Raw genomic sequence first — 21372 nt, forward strand, 5'->3', positions numbered from 1 at the left:
CGTAGGTTGATTTGGAGTGCCTACTTCGTGAAGGTTATGTGTAGCTGTAAACTAAAGGAGGTATCTTTTCCCTGCAGTAGGGATTTAGGGATTGTGGTAGAGCCAAGACTCCAGCGTTAGGTCTCTTTTGGTGCTGTAATGATTAGTGATTTTGAGGTGAAGTAAGATGGTACGTGGTTTTGAGAGCTGATACACATATTTCTCACCTGCTAAGCAGGCTGCTTATAGGAAGTGTCATACTGAGTGATTAAATCTAACCCATCTCCTGATAGCTTGGAATATACACATTTGTGTTCATGACTGCTTTTACATGTTTTAGGATCCAGCCTGCATTCTCTTGGGAGTATTTGAATTAAAAAGGCTCCGTAGTTACATATGGATTTATACCTTTATTTTTCAGGATGCAATGGCAATTCTATATTAAATATCAGTTCTCTATTTTGGAATGAAGTTATTTTAGCTAGGAATACATCTCCAGAAAAATATGCAACAAAATAGTTGGAGTGTCTAGAATGACAGGGAAAGGGAATATTTTTTAATGGACATTCATGGCCACAGTGCTGTCAAGGATGCAAGACTGATGGGACCAATGTCAGTAAGAAAAGAAAGAGACGTAATCGGTAATCAGCAAATAAGACATTCACATAGCACAGGCAGGTCATACTTGGAAGATGGTTTATATATTTTACATTAGGCTGTAATTGAATAGAAACTAGACATAACCTACAGTTTAGAAACTGCAGTCTTGCCGCTGAGTGGCTAAATTAACCACCTCAGGGAAATACTGTATGCTCAAATTTAATACTGCCGGATCTGTAGCTTCTTGAGGAAATGAATAACATTCTCAAGACTGTTTTGGAAAATGAGGTTTCCATGTTGTGCATGACGTCAGAGAGACATATGTCTCACATCCCATGTGTCCTTACATCATAGAGACAATGCCTGTGTGCTTAGACTGGAAGATTTCTGTTCATAGCTAAGCAGGATGCTTTATGGGCTAAACTTCAAGCATCTTAAGGCTATGCTTGACTCACTGTTGGAAGTAAGTACAATGCTCCTTATAGGTATAATTTTAGGAACCAGAGACTTGGTTCTTGTTCATAATGGGTAAGAAAATAAGCAATTGAAAGGTAAGTTGTTTAACTAGTTTAAAATAAGAAAAAGAACTAAATTCCATGTTTTTATTTGGCTGTTTACTGTCTGAAAAATATGTTCATATAATGAATTTTTTTGCTGCATATCTGCCTCCTATGAAACGTTTGTCTTAAAATGAAGAGAGAGGGCTGTAACGTAAGTTGAAAGATATTTTAAGCCAGGGTTTTTTAATCCCTGTTTGTTTGCATGTAGTTCAGATTTTGGAAAAAGTTGAGTATTTGCTTCTGTTTTAAGATTTAAGGCTTTTTTTATCAGTTTGTCATGCTACAATCCCATTATCTCAGTACTGTAACTACCTATGTCGAGAACTCCATATGAATTGAAGATCCACAGTTGTCCACAATTTGTTCTAGAAACAAAGAGAAGGCCCTGCGTACCTGTTTACAGCAATATTTGGAGCTGCTCTGCTGTCAGTGGTTCTTTAATGTCTTTCCTTATATTCTGTTTTCTAAAAATAGGAAAATCTGCTTGAAGTGTTATCTTGTAATGACTGCTGCCTTGGCAGGTATAGGTCACTATGGCTTGGAAATAACAATTAAATCCGAAGTGCCTGTTGATAGTTAACATGATGAGAGAGGAGCTGGGAGTGCCAGATCAAAAGAGCATTCACAAGACAAACTGCTTCTTTCAGAATGAATAATTCTTCATTATTTTAATGAAGAAAATGTTTCTAGGATGACATGTGTGAAAATGTAACACTATATCCCAGATTGTTGTTTTATTTTAAACCAGAGTCCGTAGTCAACAGTTCTGCATTGAACAGTGTCTATGTTCTATTTGGTGATATTTTCTTTGGAAATCAGAGTGTCTTTTACTAAGAGGGAAGGGTAGATGGAAAATTGATTTTTTGCAGTACACAAATAAAAACAATCTGTCAGTAAATCTATAAATATATTCTCTTTGTTTTAGAAAACAACAGCAATTTAAAATCCTCTCTCAATGAGGTGGCCTAAAATTAAAAGAAAATGAAAAATTCTTTGTGGTCAGGGGACGCTGAGTCAGTTGGAATTCACATCCCTGAAGCATTCAGCCCGCTCAAGTGGGATAGTGGGAATAATAATTAATAGGTGAAACATACTTCTACTCAACAAACAGAACAGTAAGAATGATTAATTAATGGTGTTTAATTTCATCCTAAGGTGTGCAGAAACAAGAGATGGTGTGTAAAAGGTTGGATGACAACTCTGTTGTACAAAACAACTACTGTGATCCTGACAGTAAGCCTCCAGAAAACCAAAGAGCCTGCAACACTGAGCCTTGCCCACCTGAGTAAGTTTATGATCACTAAGATGTGTCTGTCTTGCATTTATAGAAAATCCTTTGTAATATATAATAAATCCGGTTGATCAAATGTAGTATAAAATTCTGGTCTAACTCGAGGACTCAGTCTTATTAGACAGGATATTTTATTTTAGATGTTGGTTAAGGCTACTTGTTCCTCTGGAATCATTTTTTTTCACCTAGAAGAGATCTTTGAGAAACATAGGTTTGAACAAGTGTTAAACAATTGAAACTGACAACACTGCAAGTGAAAAGTAAAAGATGGTAGTGAAGTACTTTATTAAGATGTTAGGTGTGGTGAACAGTGCTGGGAACAGAATTGGAGACCAGTCTTATGGCACTCATGACAGAAGAATTTTGAGGTGAGAGGTTAACTTTCCCACACTGAGGAGGATGTACTAAATGTTTGCCGGATTTCTAGGTGTGTTATATTAAAATTTGTTTTGTCTTCTTCAAAAGGGAAACAGTAAACAGAGAAACAGTTTACCAGTAAACAGAGAACAGTTTAGTATACCAAACCATTTACTTGTAGTAGACAAGAAAAAGACACAAGGAAGACATAAAAGACAAAAAAAGACACAAAAAGGAATAAGGAAACAAGACTATAATGCATTAAAATCCAACAGGTATTCATGAAGTCAGTTTCTTCCTAAACTACCAGCTTGTGCTTGGCTTGCAGGATGGCAGTCTTCTAGATTTACTCCTCCTATCTCATATATCTATTCAGAAGTAAAGCTGTTAGATTCTTCTCCAGAAGCAATAACATTAGATCAATTCGTTTTTACAAAATGCATCTCTATCCCATCCCTTATCCTTAGCAGTTAACAAATTGTCACCTCTAAAAAACAGCTCTAAAAGATATTCTAACATTTCCCTCCCCTCCCCACCACTGACTTAAAAAAAAAAAAAAAAAAAAAAAGGCTGAAAAATTTAGCAGTCAGTAAGGCTTACTTTTTAAACAAAGTAGTTAAATACTTTTCTTATTTAAAACAATTCCAGTTTCCTTCCAGTGATTACCAAGAACTACAGTAATGAAAAAGCTTATGTACTTCCTCCTGAGTGAATGCCAGTTAGATTATATTTGATTATATATATTATAGATTATAATATAGATTATATTGTATTATATTTGAGGCTCCTAACAGCAGCAAAGACTACGTTTGATCACATTGAACTAGGTAACATCTAAAGTTTTTACTTAATTTCACTCTGACTAGGTGTAGTGTTAACAGTGATAGTAAACAAAAGTATTTGTATTCTGGGTTTGTGCAATAATCTACTCAATTTCTGACATGCAGTAATAGACTTTCCTTTTTCTATTCAGATGGTTTATAGGAGATTGGTCAGAATGCAGTAAGACCTGTGATGGAGGAGTGCGTTCACGAACAGTTCTCTGTATCAGAAAGATTGGACCTTCTGAGGAAGAGACACTGGACAATACCAACTGTTTAACACACCGGCCTATTGAGAAAGAGCCCTGTAACAATCAGTCCTGTCCCCCACAGTGGGTCGCTTTGGACTGGTCAGAAGTAAGGAAATTTTGTTATATCAGATCAATAAGACAAGAGCTCTGACCAGTGAATGTTGGTACATTTCCTACTGCTGCTCACCACATGAAGTATTAACAAAAAATTCAAAATTTGGTTCATTTGAATTACTGAACCGGTTTTTGTCATTCATAATTTTTTTCTTTTTTTCTGGGTTGTCAGTTCTGTTATCTTGTCAGATAATTATGACCAGTTGTTATTAATCATAACAGAAAAATAGTATTATACAAGAAAGCAGCTAAATATAAAATATTAGAAAAGTGTTTGCTATCAGATGATTTTCTTAAAGAGAAAGACTGCATTTCCATTGGTTCTTGAATAGGTGAATAGCTGAAGAGAAGAATTGATGAATTTACAATATCAAAAGCCAAAGTAAACTGCTAGTTTTTTTTTTTTGTGAACCACGGTGGTGTAAAGCATCACCTTTCTTAACAACGTGCCTTAAGATGTGAAAATTGTTATTCACTCAATTCAAGAAAGAGTGTCTTTTGTCAAATACAGTGATACATACTACAGCATAAACCAAGACATGCCACTGCTTCAAATATTAAATATGAAGTATGTTACTACATGCAGCTTTAAAAAGACAGACTGATCTGTGATAGAATTGAATGGGGCTGTAACATATGCAAATCACAATGCAAAAATGCTTTTACGCTTTTTCAGATCCATGCTCTTCTGGACTCTTAGGCCACACCTCTTTTTATCTTGAAGAAGCCTTTGGAGTACTTACAAGTAATCTCTGTGCACTTATAAGTACTTACTAGCTATGTCCTGTCTACATCACTGCTGTCAAATGCAGCTGTATAAATAATTACTTTCATAAATGAATTAAATTGTGTTTATTTGAATTAGAATGAATTAGAATTAGTTTATTTGGGGCTTTTGCACTTCTTACCAGAAACTTATTCCTGAATTTTACTCTTTGAATTACAGGAAGTACTCTAATTCCATTCCATGCTAGTTTATACCTATTTGCTTTTATTATCTGCAGTGAACCCTTCTTTTCTTGCTTTTATTCATCAGAAATAAATTAATCCTGATCACATTCTGATTTCCTATTTCAGTTTGAAGTCTATATATCTGTACGTTTGTATATATTACCCCAAAGGAGATTTCAGATGTGCCTTGTTCTTTAATTTCCTGCTTCTACTGAAAATAACTATTACCTACTGTGTATCAGCATACTCTAAAAACCTTTTTCTGTTCCACAGCCATAACATATTCATTACTTAAAGCCATCTAATGTACTATTACATGGTCATATCCATATCTTTATCTTCCTTTTTTTGCTTCAGCTGGTGATGTACCTGTTAAATAGTGATTCTTGGTTTGTTTGTTTGTTTGTTTTTGGAAGTGTGTTCTCTTGCACTTCGTACTGCTAAATTGCATTTCAATTATTTTTGTCTTTGAAGTTTACAGTTCCTTCTTTAGACAGACTCTTGTAGCACTGGGATTGATTCAGTTACCAGTGCTGGCTGCTAATTTCAGTAATATGGGTAACACTGAACAGCTGGAACTGTTGTGTAATCATCATTAAGTAGACTGAGAAGAAATGTGAATCAGGTCAGTTCTTGCCTGATCCTGGAAGGTCTTTACAGGTAGCATCTCTCAAGCTCTGTTCAAGATAAGCAATTGTACTCCCTCTTTACAGAAGCCCAGATAGGTTAGAGCTGTTACACTTGTTTTGTCTGAAAAAAATGGAAGATTATTAAAGTAAGCTGGAATGATATACCAGTGATAAATTCATGATTAATTGTATTCCATTTTTCATATAGATGCTCGCCTTTAAACTTTCATTCAAAATAAATTACAAATCACTGAATATAAAGAAAGTTAATATGCTTGTGGTTGCACAGATCTCGTCTGTGCACACATGGTTTTATCTCCAAAAATTGTTGCAACCTTTGGAAAGTCAAAGCACGAAGTGGAAGGCTACTAGGCTCCCTCTTTGTACTAATGCTCATACCAATAGTACAAAGGAATTCTTACTATATATATATTTTTAATATAGATAATGTGGTTCACAGAATCGTGGAATGGTTAAGATTGGCAGGGACATCTACAAGTCTCTTATGCAGCCCTTCTGCTCAAGGAGGATCACTTAGACCATGCCCAGGACCATGTCCAGCTGACTTTTGAGTATCTTCAAGGATAGAGACTCCGTCAATTGTTAGTTAATAATGGCTTAATTATTATAGCTGTATTTGAAAGTAGTAACACCTGCCTGCCTCCTTGCTGTCTAATTTCATGCCTATATAATATAATATTCATCTGTTCTTCTTAGCTTAAGAAACTGCTTGTGTAGACATTTTTTCCCATTATGTACATTATTTTTCTTTGAACAACAGTAAAATGTCAATTTGCTACACTATTGAACAATCTGGTTTTGTTCCATAAGAAATTATGAATGAAGTGCCGTTTTAGTAAACTTTTATGTAAAGAAAATTCTTTTAAAGCACAATGTGAACTTCCAGTTGTTTTTCTGTTTGTTTTGTTGTCATTAATTTTACATACAAATGCTTTTGTTTATACCCTGAATCTTCTGTCACCTGTACCAGGTTTTATAGATTAATTTGATATTGTAAAATAGGTAGTTAATCATGGAATGTTCCTAAATCTGTCTCTAGTTTTATACAGTTTTAAGATAACAGATCTTTTCTTGAATCAATTCTACTAAAAAAAAAAAAAAAAAAAAAGCCACTTTGTAACCTGAAACCTGTGGGAAAGCAGTTCTTCTCAGCATTTTTCTCACTTTAGAATAGGACCTTAAGACACCTAGAAATGACAGTGAATTTTAATGTGTGTCTTATTCTATGTGAGGAATTTGTATTTTTACTCCATTTTTTTTGCTAACATCACACAAGAAATAGAGCATCAAAATCAAGGCAGGAAAGATTTTAAATGGCCCTTGTCCCAATCTAAGAAGACACAGTGTACTCCAATACATCAGGAATGAATAAGACTTGGAAGGAGCAGAAGAGGAAGGAATGAGAAGGAAAGAATGGATGAGTAGTAAAGGAAGTTCAGTTGAAGACTCTTAGATCATGTCTGTGGCATGAATAGCTTTTTTTAAGCTGTTTGTGATCATTACCATAGAACTTTATTTCTGATTGGAATTTCTGATTGTCATCTCAGTAGTAACATGTCAGAGTATCCATTTGTCTAATTATGAGCCCTAATTATTTTAAATACTTTAAAGTATAAGCATTCCCATGTAGCTGCCTGTGCTATAATATTGTCCTTGGAACTATGACCACTTAATCTTCCACATCCAGCCTTTATTACAGTAGAAATGTGTTATGATTTTATACAACAACAACAAAAATATCTGAAGCTTCTTGCTCTGCTAAGCAGTTGGTTGTAATGGTATTCTATCACTATTATAAAAAAGGACTGATTTCTTTCTTGTATAAATTTTGCCTGATGTAGCTTGGCAAAGTGTCTTGACTGATGATACCATTCCAACATAATGAGATTTATTTTTTCTGTTCACTGTTCCCAGAAATATAACATATTTAAAACTGTATATAATATACACGTAAACATATATACACATGTGTATTTGATATACACATATTTCTTAGATTTTTTTGTCAGAACAGTGAAATGCTATGTGTGATTTTTTTGTTGTTGTTGAGAAAAAGCCAGTTAAGAATCTTTTTGGACTTCAGCAAAGCTTCCAGTGCTGTTTTTCATAGTGTCCTACTGGAGAATATGTTCTGCATAGAGTTGGGCAAAAGCAGGAGTTAACAACTGGCTGACAGGTCAGGCTCAGATGGTTCTAGTAAATGAAGTTATGTATCAGGCTGACAGCTGGACACTAGTGCAGTTCTGCAGGGCTCAATTTTAGGGCCAGTTCTCTTTAATGTTTCCATAAATGATCTAGAACAGAGTTCAAATGCATACTAAGTTTGCAGATGACACTAAGTTAGGGGAATCTGTTGATTCCCTCAGTGGAGAGAACTTATAGAGAGATCTTGACCAATTAGAAGGCAGGGCAATCAGTAATCACACTGAGCTCAAGAAGAGCAAGTGCTGGATTCTGTGCTGGGGGAAGAGCAACCCTGGTTTTATGTTCAGAGGGGATGAGAGGCTGGAGGGCAGCCCCACGGAGTGTGATCTGGGGCTGTGGTTGATGGCAAGTTAACACGTGCCTGCCCTCCATAGGGCCAACCGTGCCCTGAGGTGCACCAGGCCCAGTAGTGCCAGGGGCCAGCGAGAGGGGCCCCTCTGATCTGTGCTGTGCGGCCCCACCTCCAGTGTGAGTTGGGCATGGGGCATAAAGGTACTAGAGAGTGCCCATGTACTGCTATGAAGATTGTGACTATTCTAGAGGGAAAGATGTCCAAGCAGTGGCTGAGGTCCCTGGGTGTGCTGAGCACAGAGCAGAGGAGCTGAGGGGAGGCCTGATGGCGGATGCAGCTCCTCACAGGAGCGGAGGGCAGCGCTGAGCTCTGCTCTGTGTGACAGGGCCTGAAGGAACGGCATGGAGCTGTGCCAGGGGAGGTGGGGGTTAGGGACAGGGTCTGCACCAGAGGGTGGTCACGCACTGAATCAAGCTGCACAGGGCATTGGGCACAGCCCCAGGCTGCTGGAGTTCAAGAAATGTTTGAACAGTGCTATCAGGCACAGGGTTTGAATTTTGGGTGGTCCTTGGTGGACACAGGAGTTGAGGATGATGATCTTTTGGGTTCCTTCCAACTGAGGATATTCTGTGATTCTTGAGTAAAAGTCAGTTTTGCTATTAAAGTCACACTTTGCAGTAGTTGAGCTTTGACTGAGTTCATCTGCACTCTGTAAATTACTTCCGGTTTTTATTTTGGATTTTTATTTTTCCAGTTAATAAAGCTGCAGAACAGAAGGATTTATTGTGAGAGCTGTATCAGAGACAAGAACATTTTCTTTGCATCCATGTTACAGTTAGTCATGGCTTCCACAAGTCAGAAATTCTGCAACCCTGCTGTGGTGGGGTACAGTATTTTCTGGTTTTTGTATGGGTACTTTGTCTTCCACTTGCTTTGGAGACATGTAGCTGTGCTTAATTTTACTGATTTTTGTTTTATTTTTCGTGATTCAGTATTATTGTGGGCAACCTGTTTTCATACTTCACTTTCATTTTTGGGTATAAGGTGTAGTCTGTCTCACTTATTAGAATTTTTAGGGGCACTTCAAATGAGACAAGAAAATTGGTGCACCTAAATTCAAGCGCTGATCTTCAAAGTTTTGTTTGTTTGCTACCATTTTCTTGAGATTATGAAACTCTATAGACACTTTGGATTTTGACATTCATTTTACTGATTATCAGATGTTCTGCTTTTTTGCCTGTCTTGACACACAGGAGAAACTGCATGCCCACCTCTTCCCAAAGCCACACAGTGATTCACATGGTAGACACTTTTCTACATATCTTCTTCAGAGGCTTCAATTTGGAAGGCATTTGTAAGAGTCAGCTGTGCTAGATGGTAGTTTGCATTTTTATAGTATTTCAAGTTTTAGAATGTGACACTCAGAGCACAGCTTTGTGCAACTCTTAAGTTTCAAGTCTGTCTGTCTCCTGTTGTTTTCACAAAATAGGCTGATCACCAGTCTGTAGACTGCTCTTGAAATGCAGGTTGTGTCAGCCTTCTCTCTCCTATTGATGTTTCATGTAATTCATAGTAACCACGAAGAGGAAATTGAATACAAGTGATTTTTAAGCACACTGCTGTAGTTAAGGTTGAAGTCCTCCTCAGCTAGGAAAGGATGTTTTCTTCTAGTCCTTGCTTTAATGTTTTTATATTTCATGAATATTTCTGGGAAAAAATAAATGCAGTATTCCATGGAATTTGGACTAGAACAATCGAATCATGATTATGACGCTGTAGATCTGACATATTCATTATCATTCACTTTTATTCTCTACTTAGTATAAATATTCTTTCTACATTTCAGCCAGAGGTAATAGGTCTTCCTTCTCTGCCTTCTGTTAGGCTTCTAGTAGAGATTTAGGGTACATAAAATTTGTGTAAAAAAATAGAAGTGGAACAGGGAGTTTTACTCAAGTTTGTCTCATAACATTACATGTGGCAAACCTTCTTACTTTGCAGCAGAGCTTCTCTTAAAACTAACCTAAACATTTTCATATATGAATCAAATAATCATATAGTTGCATAAATAAAAAAGAAAATCTACTTTTATCAAGTTATAACACATAAAACCTTTAACTTTATACAGCAGTCATCAGCCAGCTTGTTTGTTTCTAAGCATTTTAAAACTACTATGCTGAGAAAATAGCAGTTCAGTTGTATGAACGTAAATATATTCTACTATTTTTCCTTAATAACATTTCAGACACATATACTGACATTTTACTGGAATATTCACTTTATGTTTATACCAATATTTTTTCAGTGCACACCAAAATGTGGCCCCGGATTTAAACATCGAATTGTTCTGTGCAAAAGCAGCGATCTTTTAAAAACTTTTCCAGCTGCTCAGTGCCAAGAGGAGAGCAAACCTCCAGTCCGCATCCGCTGTAGTTTAGGTCGTTGTCCTCCTCCTCGCTGGGTTACTGGAGACTGGGGACAGGTAAGATACTCCATACAGATATTTATCACCATTAATCTCCTACATGTTATCCATCAGTCTATCACCTTCTAAGGATAAAGATGTTTCTGAAAATGAATAAGAAGTAGTTTCCATGACTGAATTAAAAACTTTTCCTGTTTGTCTCACATTGAAATATGATGCTAGGTAATAGTTTGCTGAACTATAAAGGATTATTGGTAGTAATTTGATTTCTACTGGATGAGTTTCTGTATGTGTTTTTTATAAATAAACCAGTTCTTACTACGGTTCCATGTTTTATGAACATGGAGTTTATGATACAGCAATATTTCAACTTTCTGTATTTTTAAAACACGTAGAATTTAGTTTGAGAAATTTGATGGAAATACAAAGCCATTTCCAATATTCATATAGTGTGTGCAGAAGGATATATAGCAGGCAAAAGAAAAAAAGCTTTATGATCTTACGTAAAATATACTTAATTATTGAAGGTATAAGTTGTTACAGGTCAGACTGAATTTTGCTGTCAGTTATGTGGTGTTTCTAAACAAGATATACTGAATTTCTTTCTTTTTGCATCTTACTTGTGATCAGTGACCTATTAAATAATAAATTCGTACTTTTTAAGTTTCTTCTCTGTAGAGAAAATAAATGAATAAGAGCCAGTAATGAAAATAATTTAGCCTAACTAACCAGGGGACAGTCATTTGTCTTATTACAGTCAAATTAATTTGCAGTCCATATGTTCTTTCATGCTGCTTGTCCAGACACTTATTTTTCATAAATTTATGTAAGTCTTGGAAAAAGACCATTTAATTATCGAAATTTAAAAAGTATTGAAACCACAAAGTATTTCTATTTGAAAGATACTTGCCTTTGTACTTAAAAATGTCCTTTAGCAGATTTGAATTCTTGTTGTCCTTTATTTTATTTCTCTTTGTTCTAAAGTAAACGCTTTCTCTCTTGAAAATGTGCAGTTAAGCTCTAATGTGATATGTGAAATAACGTAAACTGTGTGTTCCTACCTCAACTCTGACCTGTTTTGTAAGCTGATTGGATTGTTTTATTTTCTTTGAGAGACATAGCGTGCTTATTTTGTTAAATAGAAAAATCATAAATATTTTATTTTGTTTTCTGTATCGACCAAATCTCTCCAGATGCCTTTTTAAAACTTTGTGAATGTGTACTGTTCCTGATTACTTTCATTTATCTTGTTTTATATTTTAAAAAATGGATCCACATCGTTTCACTTTCGTGTATGTTTTATCTTCAGTGTTCTGCACAGTGTGGTCTTGGGCAACAGATGCGAACAGTACAGTGCCTCTCGTACACCGGACAAGCATCCAGTGAGTGTTCAGAAACACACAGACCTCCATCAATGCAACAGTGTGAAAGTAAATGTGACAGTACTCCCATTTCCAACACAGAAGGTAAGTTTACTATTGGAGTATAGTTTAATCTGGGAAGAATGAAGTAAGTTGATCAATGCTACTGTATTTTTTTATTAATAAAAATCTACTTGTATCATTGCCCAGTCTATGACTTAATTTTTTTGCAATTATTTTCTGGTTAGTTATTGTTGTTCCAAGGTGAAGTCAATGAGAAGCTAAGCATAGTTTAAAAATAAGCAAGTTACATATATAGCCACAGACAAAATACTGTACTTTTGTACCATTTATTTTCCAGTCTCCTTATTATTTCAATGGAAATATGCATAAAAAACAGTGGAGGGTGACATACTTCATAGTCCACTGAGTTTGTACCTACTCTATCAGTGATTAGCATAATGAAAAGTAGTAATTGCACAGTCATTGACAAACTGGGACTATAGATTTAATGCTACATGGTGCTACAATTCTGTATGAATACTTTGACTTTTCAGTTTATTCTAATTTTAATTTTGAATTTCCTTGATCCATAAAACAGTCAGTCAAATTGAGATATTTAGATGAAACAAAGCATACAAAAATCTTACCAGAAATGCACTGATGATTGTCTATGAGGATGTTAATTTATAATTCTGAGGCTTATCATCCCCTGTTATCATTTGAAATACGTCTTCATAATGGATTTGTTCTTGATTACTTTAATTTCCATTTTTATGATGTGCTCTTAAGTAATCTTCAGACAATTAGTATCAGTCTAGGAAACTTTCTGTCCTACAAAACTCAAAGGCTATTATTTTATTTCTAGCCATAGATAGCATCTCTTTTCCAAAGGAAGGAAAGTACTTTCATGAGGGCATGATTAAGGCTTGATCTCCTCTTAAGTTCAAGATGAAGGGTGCATATAATTTATTGTCATTACATTAGTAATTTTTTTTATTTGTTGGGAAAATACACTGATCTCCTAAGATGGATGCCATCAGACAGTTTCTGTGTCTATGTGAGGACTCTGGGTGTTCATAGACTTTAAAGTGAAGCTTTGCAGGGTAACTATACAAAACAAGGTTGTGGGCAGTAGTGTTTTTCAGGGACCTGCTCCTTCACTGGAAAAGATCTGGGATTTGTGGTGTTCCAGATGGACTTCTGCTCTTTGGCCTGCAGTTTAAGTTGGCCAGTTCCATACTAACAGCCATATAGCCTTGTTAGCACAGTACTTTACTTGAGGTAATAAAATCTAGGAGGAATTAAGAAGATACAACACAACGTTGTCAAATACATATGTTCTTAACAGTCACACTGCCACTTCGTGTCTTGATTTTGTTTCATGTTCATGGTATTTACTGGAAGCTACTGATTATCTGTAAGTGGTTAAGTGACTCAAGTGACTCAAGTAAATGCAGTCTCAAAATTCACTTAAGAACTTAAAAATTCAAAAGAACCCAGCTGCAATCCATGAACTACCAAGAGTGCCTTATTCCAAAATACGACAAAGTGTTTTCAAGTTATTTTAAAAATATTTTTGCAAGCATTTTAAGTATATATCCTAATTTATTAACATTTTTGAGCTACTGTATTTGCAAAGCAGTATGCAGGTATTGCACATTTTTTGCTTATACATTTGGTCTTAAAAATCCTTAGACAAAAGAGAAGCTGACATCTCTTCTTTTAGTAAGGTCTCACCTGTTAGGCACTGAAGCACTTTTTTTTATGCATACTAGAAATGATAGAAGGCTTTTAAGATTTCAAGAATTGACTAATCCAAAAGACAACAATGGATCTCAGATCTTTTCAAAATAAAAGCTGGTCTTCTAGAAAGATGGAGAATTTTAATGTACGTAGTGTATCTTCATATTTCATTTTCCACCAGTTTCAGCAGTGTTTGTTATTGGTTGTTTTTTTTTTGTTTTTTTTTTTGTTGTTGTTATTTTTTTTTCTTCCCTTTAATATGATGAACTGATCATGATTTAAGGAAGAAGTATTTGAGTTCTGATATTTCCTTGCCAGTGATATTTATGGAAATGCCGTGAGCAGAAATACCTGGGGGTCGTGGTGGACAAGAAGCTGGACATGAGCCAGCAGTGTGTGCTTGCAGCCCAGAAGGCCAACTGTGTTCTGGGCTGCATTAAAAAAGGGGTGGCCAGCAGACAGAGGGAGGTGATTGTCCCCCTCTACTTGGCTCTTGTGAGGCCTCATCTGCAGCACTGCGTCCAGGCCTGGGGCACCCAGCACACGAAAGATGCAGAGCTCTTGGAACAGGTCCAGAGGAGGGCCACTAAGATGGTCAGAGGGCTGGAGCACCTCTACTATGGAGAAAGGTTGAGGAAACCGGGCTTGTTTAGCTTGGAGAAGTGAAGGCTCTGGGGAAGACCTCACTGTGGCCTTCCAGTATTTGAAGGGAGCATATAAACGGGAGGGGGAATCATTGTTTACATGGTTGGATAGCAATAGCAAGGAGGAATGGTTTTAAACTAAGACAGAAGAGATTTAGGTTAGATATCAGGAGGAAGTTTTTCACACAGAGGGTGGTGACACACTGGAACAGGTTGACCAAGGAGGCTGTGGATGCCCCATCCCTGGAGGCAGTCAAGGCCAGGCTGGATGTGTCTCTGGACAGCCTGCTCTGGTGGTTGGTGACCCTGCCCACAGCAAGGAGTTGAAACTTGATGTGCTTTGAGGCCCTTTTGAACCCAGGCCATTCTGTGATTCAGTGAGAAGGACATTCTATGCCTTTATGTACGCTTCTGCTTCTCTTCAGGTACAATGGGTTGTCTACTTTGTACCTGTGTTTTGAGCTTCAGGGAAAGAAACTTCTGCCCCTTGGGGTTGCATCTATGTAGCAGAGCATATCTGTTTGCACATACAGCCTGTGTTCAAATGCTGTCCACTAGCACTGCCTTCTGCTTTGGGTACCACTGTTAAAAAGAACACTTGATCAGTAGTTTGCAGCTGAGGGGATTACTTTCCTGTCTAAAATCTTGTGGTTTCATGGTTGCGCTAACTCAAGATAAGAACGTACATATTTTTCAGGAAGCTTAAATTGCCTCACTGAATATTGTTAATTTTGGTCCAGCTTGGGAGCACTTTCTTGGGGAAAGTATAGGTCATTCCCGTAAATAATAGTAAAAATTGTAGGGATATGGTGTTAGTAAAATAAAATGAGGATCTATCTTGTGACAATAAACATCTCCTTTAACTTTTTTTTCACTAAAGTCTTCGTTGGAGATTTAAAATATTGTAGACAACATTTTGAAGCAAACGTTGTAGCATTACATGCTCTACAGGCAGCATGTAACACGATTTGAAGTCTATTCAGAATGATTTTATTTTTTAAGTCTGCTGAATCTAGACTGCTGAAGGTCACCTGAAGCTTTACCTAATAAACAGTATAATCTAATTTTATGTTATTTCAGTTCCCTTGTATTTTCTGTAGTATGCCTTTATGATCTCTCTAGTTTAGAAGGCACAGTGACATGCTGTGCTTTTATTACTTTAATGGGACACGTGGTATTACAATATTGTCTGATCTGACCACAGCATTTGGGAAAGAAAACATTAATGTATGTAGTTTACTGCAATTTACTAACAGTAGTTACTAGTAACAAAGAAGATTTTGCTGATCCTCCTTCATTGAGCAACAGTGAAAAATAGGTTACTTTGTCACCCACTGTATCTATTTCAAAACTGATTTTTAAAACACAAGCTGTGGGCACCTCCCAGGGTATTGCCTTACTTTTGTCCAAATGACAGTGGCTCAACAGTGTTCAGATTAGTCAAGAAGAAGAAAAATTTAAAGAAATATGAAGCAGGATAATTCCAAATCCTACTTTTAGCAAAAATGCAATTAGCAGCTTTACCTGTGTTTAACTAAAAGCAATGTGTATGAGATTGGTGTTAAGATTTTATGAACTTTTATATGTCATCAAGATCAAGCAAATCTTTTTATTCCTTGCTTTGTTTATAATTTACGATCTGTCTCTCTCATGTTCTCAGTCTTCATAAACATGGGGACTCAAATATTTCTGAAATATATTTGTCCTCTTTTGGGAAGAAGTTTCAAAATAAAACAGTGAGTGGCTGCAGTCGCTGATAGAGAAGTATATCTGTACCTCAACCAGCTACCTGCAATTTTTTTTTCTCCCGACATCCAACTCTCAAATTGAGAATTAAAATTACTAAAATATCGAATAGCAAAACAGTTAAGTGAAAATACTATATCTGTGTTAGTAAAATGAAAATTTAAATCATTTCATGCCTCTACTTGCCTAGCTAAAAGCATGGATATTGCCATGATAAGAAATACCATTCAGTATGTTCCCTTAAGTTCAGACTCATTTAGGTTTTCCTAGGTTCAAATACTAAAAATTCTCATCTTAACACTGTCTTTTTAGGATGTGAAATATGTACATAGAAGGAAAAAATATAGGAATAACTGAAGGATTGTACATTCTGATTGGGTTTCTTTCACTATTACTTTTTGGTCTTCCTACGTGTTTGGTGTGGCTGGATGTTGTCTTTTTCATACTTGGCTTGCAGGCACCTGGGAATCAAGGGCTTTTGTTCTGCTAGGCCTTGTAAGAACAGAATCCTGGCCCCCCAGTCTTCACTTCTAGATACCAAATCAGTACAAAATATGAAAATGGTTAAAATACTGCTAGGCTCTCTCCTTTTTATTCATCTTTAAGGTCTTTTCCAACCTGAGCAATTCTATGATTCTATGTATTCATAGCTGTTGTAATTCGAGAAATGTTGCAAGGGGTAACCAGTATCAAATGCAACATTACAGCATTTTTTGAGATAAATTATTTTCTGATAAATTCATCTAATTTCATTCTTCCCACATCATTTTTGCAATTTTAATTTGTGGGTTTTGCTTTTTCTCATACATCTCTTCCATCTTCTTGCCTGTGAAGCAAAGCTCCTTGCTGAAGTCAGTCTGGAAGACAATATGCAAATGCTTTTAACTGGGGATACAAATCCTGTCTCAGACTTCTACCACAACATTTACTTCATTGTAGTGCAAATTTGCAGTAGATTGCAGTAGCAACAACAGCTGTATAACCTGAGTGTACCAAGGAACTCTCAGATTAAGCCCTATCTCCAGCTATATCAGAGTAAGAACTGGACATAGACCAAAACATTCTATTCCCTATTACCACCTTCTTTCTACAGAAAGGAAATCGGGCCAAAGGAGAAGCATGGTATATTCTAGCACTGCTCATGTAATGTAATGTGACAAGTCACTTTATATACCACTTGTATAGATGGAAATGCAGGAATCCTTCTTCCATGTGGTAAACAGAATTCTTCTTCTCTTCCTGGGAAAGTTACCTGCCACTGTAGCTGCAGAGGCAGTAATCCCAGTTTACAGGAAAAATGCAAGTATTAAAAAAAACTCTTACTCATCTATTATAGGCCTTAAAATGACTTTTGTGTAAAAGAAAGTGTGGATGTGTGGAACCAAGCCTAGAGTATAATCCAAAATTCAGTCAAGTCACTGAACTCATGCTGTTTGTGCCATTATTTATAACACTCTTTGCTTTCCCCATCCCTGCTCACGGCTATGCGTATAATATTTCAAGGCTTCTTACAAATTCACAGGCATGGTACCAAATATTGCAAGTCATGTTAGAGTTTGGATAACCTCTGATGGATGAATAAAGTAACTCCTGAGAAAGAAGCTGTAAAAGTATTGTGAGAAGAATGACTCATATTTCCTACCTGCCTAGGATGGTCATTTATCCCAATAAATGGTAATTCTTTCAAGACGAAGTGGGCACACTTCTAAATGCCTGGGAGAGAAGCCCTGCAAATGTTTTTATGGCTTTGTAAAATACGTGGTTTGTGTACTGCAGTGGATAAGGAAAAGTATAGCAGGGTGGATGGATAGAGCAGGAATGTGTTAAAGATCAAATTTTCTTTATTTCTAATTTTTTTTTTAATCTTTAATGCCTTTAATTATTAGAGTGCAAAGATGTGAACAAAGTGGCATATTGCCCACTGGTGCTGAAGTTCAAGTTCTGCAGTCGTGCATACTTCAGACAGATGTGCTGCAAGACCTGCCAAGGACACTGACCCACAGAAAGCATGAGAATGTGCCTTGTTATTATCATTGTGGAAGAGTGTCTATTGAAGAGAGCCACACAGCGGAGTAAGATTGACGTCCTTGGAAATGCATTACCCTGTGGAAAACGTAACCACTGGTCAGCCCCAGCTGACAGGATTTCAATATTATTTTAACTTCTGTGAAGTGGGATTTATTCATCCAAAGTGCTGGACACAGTATAAGGAGGGCATGCCAAATTGGAAAGATCCGCATAACACATATAGAATAGCTTACTGTGGAACATTTGTGTTCTTTTGACTCAATCCAATAGTCTGTTTACCTCCTTGGACCATTAAAATAATTTTTATTATGGACTTAGCGATGACACTGAATCCATTTGTATTTAAAACTGTTTAAAATGTAGCTGTTATGACTTGGTCTACTATGGAAGTAAAGAAGAATCAAAAAAATGTTAAGTCATAGCTTAAAAATGAAAACTATTTTATCTCGTGACACAGCACCACAATTTAAATTATAGAATGAGTTTGGAAATGTTATTTAAGGAGCAGAAATTTTAAAAAAAAAACACATATTTTTTCCCTCATTCCATCTAATTCCCTTTGGAGTAATCCATATTTCCTGAACACTGCTGTGAACCACATATAAAGCTATACTCAGTAGAACAACCATGAGGGATTTTATTTTAAAAGGTGCAACAGTTATTGCAGTGGTGCATAAAGTACAAGTATGCTATGAAATGAAATGAAATCTGTGTTGCAGTTTTATAACGTTTGTACGAGCAAAACCAAGGTGTCCACTAAAAGGGAACATATTTCAATTCCATGGGGGAGGCAGACTCCAATAGTAGTGAAGACTGTATTGCCAACTCTTTCACTACTACTGTACAGCTTGTTTAGAATGTAAGACTTTGACTCCAGTGCACTTTTGTTTACATCACTATCCACAAAGAGGAAACAATTTAGTGGGCATCCAGATCTGTTTTATATGTTATTTTTGATTCTCCAAGACCAAGAAGTATCAGTGTGAAAGATAAGCCTACTGTGTAATAACAACGATCCTTTGCAAAACTGAAAGTTAAATGGATTCCAGATGTTCCCTTCTTTGATACTGTAATGGAAGGGTATTTGTTTATGAGGAAGAATATGTGAGTCTGCTGTTCAGGAGACCATATCATAGTAGACAAGGTTACAACCAAAGACTTGTGGGGATATATAGATTCTGTTAAAATGAGAAGTCAGGAATGTGCTTGAGCTGGGGTACATGCCAGGCTATTAGGGGTAAGGCACACTGGAAAAGGGGTGGCTAGAAATAAGTCTGGCCACCTTGACCTGAATGGCCAAGTACACATTTCAAGCTGGATCATATTTAAAGCTTGAGGCAGCTTTCAGTATGAGACTGGAAGAAAGTCCTGTCTCTGGATTAGTAGCTAGATTCCATATGATTTTAACTATTTCAACTATTCTGCTGCCATAATCCACTTCGTATAAACATAATTTTAATACTCACCATTTACCTTACATTTTTAAATGTGAAACCAAACTACTTAGGCAGTTCATATTCAAGAATCTACCATTAGAAAAGCAAAATGTCAATCATACTCTTCTTCCCTTCACTTCTCAGTTACAGACTCAACAAGGAGATAAAAAAGTGGGTACTAGTTTATATTAATATGTTGTACTTGAACACTTGCAGTTTGCAGCAGGTACTTGATGAATGTGCTTTTTGTGTCCAACTATGTCTCCTTTGTTGTAGTGCAATTAAAATAAAATGAACAATAACGTGTTACAAATTCTAACTCAAATAGCACTTTTTAAAAACAAGTACACTTTTCAGTGAAAAATAATTTCAGAATATGACGAGATTGAAGTGTATCAGTGTATTTTACCAATAACAAGCCAAAAGTGTTGCACAGTATTTACTAATGTGAATTAACATGAAGAAGTAGATACTATTAAGAGAACTCATACCATGAAATCCCCCTAATATACTGACAATCTCTCAGTGGGGTTTTGTGTAATCCACATATTCATTACCACAAAAATTTTGTCATCTGCTACCTCTTGCCAGTATTTTCATTTTGTTATGCCTGTGACCAGTGGAACTCATTTTCAGTTGGCTTGCCTTTATTCATGTATGCTTATCTGCTGCTCTCATCACTATGTAAACAACTCCTGTTAAAACTGACACCAGTAAACAGCCTTGGGAGTTGCACATACGGATCAGGGGCAGTTTGTAGTCCTTCTCAGTTAAATGAATCAATTTTCTACATTCTTTTGACAAAACACCTTGGTGCTAGCATGCCCTGGTTAAGTCAAAATACAATAAAAGGGAAAGGCATTGCTATGGCATTCTCTAAGCAAGAGGCCTCTCTGTATCAGGGTCCGGTTTTCTCCAGGGCATGATTGTGTTTATCAGATAATGTGTCTTTTCAGTTAACAAGAAAAGGGCTTTTTATATATATATTTTTTACCTCACCTAAGACATGAATATGGTAAGGAGTGTTTCCAAAGACACATTTTGCTCTCTTACTGGTGCTAGAACACTAGGGAGTCCCATGTTTACTCAGTGTAACAGCTCTGAGGCTGGAATTTAAAGAACTCCCTGGAGCAACATTGCATTGTATTGTTAAAGGGAACAAAACAGAATGTATGTGGATTTACAAACTAAGCAACACTTCAGACAAATTAAAAAAAAAAAATAATTGGTTTCCACAGCACAGTTCATTGCTGCTGCTACGCTGTAGCCAACTATGTAATCTAAGCTAAATAGTGTTATATTCCTAAATAGTGACAATAGGACTATTTGTACAGGCTATAAATATGACAGGCCTAGAATCAAATAGTAGAACATTAAATACAGAAATCAGTCTGCTGCCAGTACTTTCACTGAGCAATTCTATCAGATGAAGAAGATCAAAACAAAGAAAAATCTACAGATTGACCCCTTAAGGTGTGTACACCCCAAAATAGGCCATTTTGTTAGGAACTTTGTAATGGAGTGAATGTTACATAGATATCCTTAATAATACAGACTGAAATTACTTTGTATTATTGTGATTAGTTGCTTATTATTTTATACTCAGTATTAATGTGGTACACTGTTACTTTATTATTATTATTTTTTGCTTTTTGTAAATTATATTCTAATTTATTGTCATGTTTCTTAACACTTGTTGTACATGCAATCTTCTGCTTTTAATGAAAACAAAAATATTGTAACACTTGATGCAGTGAAATTCCACACCAGGCACAGATTTGTTTTTAACATAGACAATTTAGTAAAATAAAACTGCAGCTTTTAAGAATGATACCCATGGTACTGTTGTCTGACTTGCAGTTGCTAGAATTCTGTAAGCTTAATGTTTGCTTCATCAAATGCATCAAAATATATA

General features: G+C 36.2%; 1 protein-coding gene across 3 annotated transcripts in view; it reads left to right on the forward strand.

Moving 5' to 3' along the window:
• The window catches only part of ADAMTS6 (ADAM metallopeptidase with thrombospondin type 1 motif 6), a 152146-nt gene extending 131074 nt beyond the window's left edge, over window positions 1-21072 (forward strand). For all 3 annotated transcript variants that reach the window (XM_042825954.1, XM_042825952.1, XM_042825955.1), the window contains 5 exons: window positions 2295-2424; window positions 3761-3965; window positions 10377-10553; window positions 11806-11962; window positions 17880-21072. In XM_042825954.1, the coding sequence (XP_042681888.1) occupies window positions 2295-2424; window positions 3761-3965; window positions 10377-10553; window positions 11806-11962; window positions 17880-17989 (779 nt within the window). In that variant the 3' untranslated portion in view covers window positions 17990-21072. The remainder of the gene's footprint in view (window positions 1-2294; window positions 2425-3760; window positions 3966-10376; window positions 10554-11805; window positions 11963-17879) is intronic.
• Window positions 21073-21372: the final 300 nt, after the last annotated feature.

This window comes from Centrocercus urophasianus, unplaced genomic scaffold (assembly GCF_019232065.1).
Source record: "Centrocercus urophasianus isolate 14NV4802_14NV808 unplaced genomic scaffold, USGS_Curo_1.0 seq_25, whole genome shotgun sequence".
Taxonomy (NCBI): domain Eukaryota; kingdom Metazoa; phylum Chordata; class Aves; order Galliformes; family Phasianidae; genus Centrocercus; species Centrocercus urophasianus.